The sequence below is a fragment of the Bison bison genome, unplaced genomic scaffold (assembly GCF_000754665.1).
Source record: "Bison bison bison isolate TAMUID 2011002044 unplaced genomic scaffold, Bison_UMD1.0 scf7180017864213, whole genome shotgun sequence".
NCBI lineage: Eukaryota > Metazoa > Chordata > Mammalia > Artiodactyla > Bovidae > Bison > Bison bison.
This window is the reverse complement of record NW_011494785.1, coordinates 5029993-5031597: the sequence shown is the minus strand read 5'-3', so window position 1 is coordinate 5031597 and position 1605 is coordinate 5029993. Positions and strand designations below refer to the sequence as shown.

Below are 1605 nucleotides of genomic sequence, written 5' to 3'. Positions count from 1 at the left end.
GAGCACCCGAGCGCGGAACCCCCTGGAGCCCTGGAGGGACCCGCCCCCCAGCACTGAGCAACCAGCTCCCCTCCTTCAGGTAAGTGTCCTCCTGCCGGGGAGCACTGGACGGGGTCCGTGCAGAACACCGCGTCCACCTTCACCTCCTGCCAGGAAGGGGTCTGCTCTCTGCGCGGCGTCTGGGAGCCCTCCTTTCAAACATGCTTCACTCCTAGAGAGAAGACTTCTTGTTTCCACATGTGACATGGGTACGAGAAAACCCCAGGTCGTTGTGGTTGGAAACTTAGGGTCTGAAATTGTTCCAGGGTGTCAGACCTCTGGTCCCCGCTGGATATGTCGCCCACAGTAAACTGCTGTGTATTCACGGTGCAGTGCGCGCCTTCAGACACTGGCTGCGGGCCAGGGCCCTCTGCACGCGCTGCGTGGAGGTGAGCTGGGCGCCTGTCCCTGTGGGTGCCGCAGCCTGTGGGCTCTTGAGGTCAGCAGAAAAGCGGGTCACCGACCCTGGAAGGCACAGCCTCCTGCCCATCTCTGCAGGGATAGCTTACTGAGGGTCAGGAGAAGGCAGAAGCTGCCCCTGCCCCAACGACATGCACACTGACTGCCAGAAAGGAAACGCCATTCTTAGAAGTGCTCTGTCCTCCGGGGACGCTGGTTCTCTGTGGTCACTAATAACTCGGGACGGTGACAAAACTGAAAGCTTGTCCGTTTCTTCACTGCCCATGTGCAGGCAGCATCTGGAGATCTGAGGGACTTTTTTCCGTTTGGGTTGGTACAGATCATTGACAGTGCCTCAGGGTTCAAGTTGGGGAGTTCTTCCTATGTATTATGTGTCCTCGTTGGTCCTTCTGTCCTGTTTGGGCAAGCGGCTTCCAGCGGGGCCCCAGAGTCGTTCACGTTTAGGAACCAAGGCCGCAGGCATGGAGCACAGTCTTCGTGTTTGTCAGACTGGGTCAAAGTGCTCATGCGGGCCGTTGATGGAAATCTTACCTCTGAGCACCTGTCGTCCTGAGACAGTGGCTGCTCCCCACCTGCATCCTCGCCCCAGCGCGACCTGCCCCCCTTCTCTGCTTGTCCCTGAGGATTCAGACCAGGCACTAGGAAGCTGGAGTTAATGGTTGGCGGTCACCCGCACGGGCACGTCCCCCTTCCCTGCTCACAGGCCACAGAGCCGGTGCTCTACGAGCTGCCCATGGAGGCACCTCTGCTTCAAACGACGACTGGGGACAGTTACACAAACCACCCGCCCCCTCTGCCTGCTTTCTGCCCAGGACGGTGCCTAGAGGGTGACTGAGGTCACAGCAGCTCCCGAGGGGCCAGGAGACTCTATTGAAAACTTGGTTTTAGATCTGGTAGGCAAGAAAGGCAGACTGACCTGCCCAGACAGACAGGTCACTTGCAGGGCCTGCAGGAATAGTCCCCAGGGCGCTGTCCCCCCAGGCCCGAATGCAGAGAATCAGGAGGTGGGGGGGTGAGGATGTGACTCTGTGACCCTGCCCGTCCTGCCCACGCCAGGCGAGGAACGGGGCGGCTCCCTCACAGCGGGAAGATGGGCCCCAGCAGGCAGGGGCATGGATGGCGAGCCCCAAGGGAAAGGCCAGGTCC

General features: G+C 60.2%; 1 protein-coding gene across 1 annotated transcript in view; it reads left to right on the top strand.

The window, feature by feature from the left end:
• The window catches only part of DCP1B (decapping mRNA 1B), an 87711-nt gene that overhangs the window by 83036 nt on the left and 3070 nt on the right, over positions 1-1605 (top strand). Inside the window, exons 12-14 of the mRNA XM_010845217.1 lie at positions 80-239; positions 347-428; positions 1163-1275. Of these exons, the coding sequence (XP_010843519.1) occupies positions 80-239; positions 347-428; positions 1163-1275 (355 nt within the window). The remainder of the gene's footprint in view (positions 1-79; positions 240-346; positions 429-1162; positions 1276-1605) is intronic.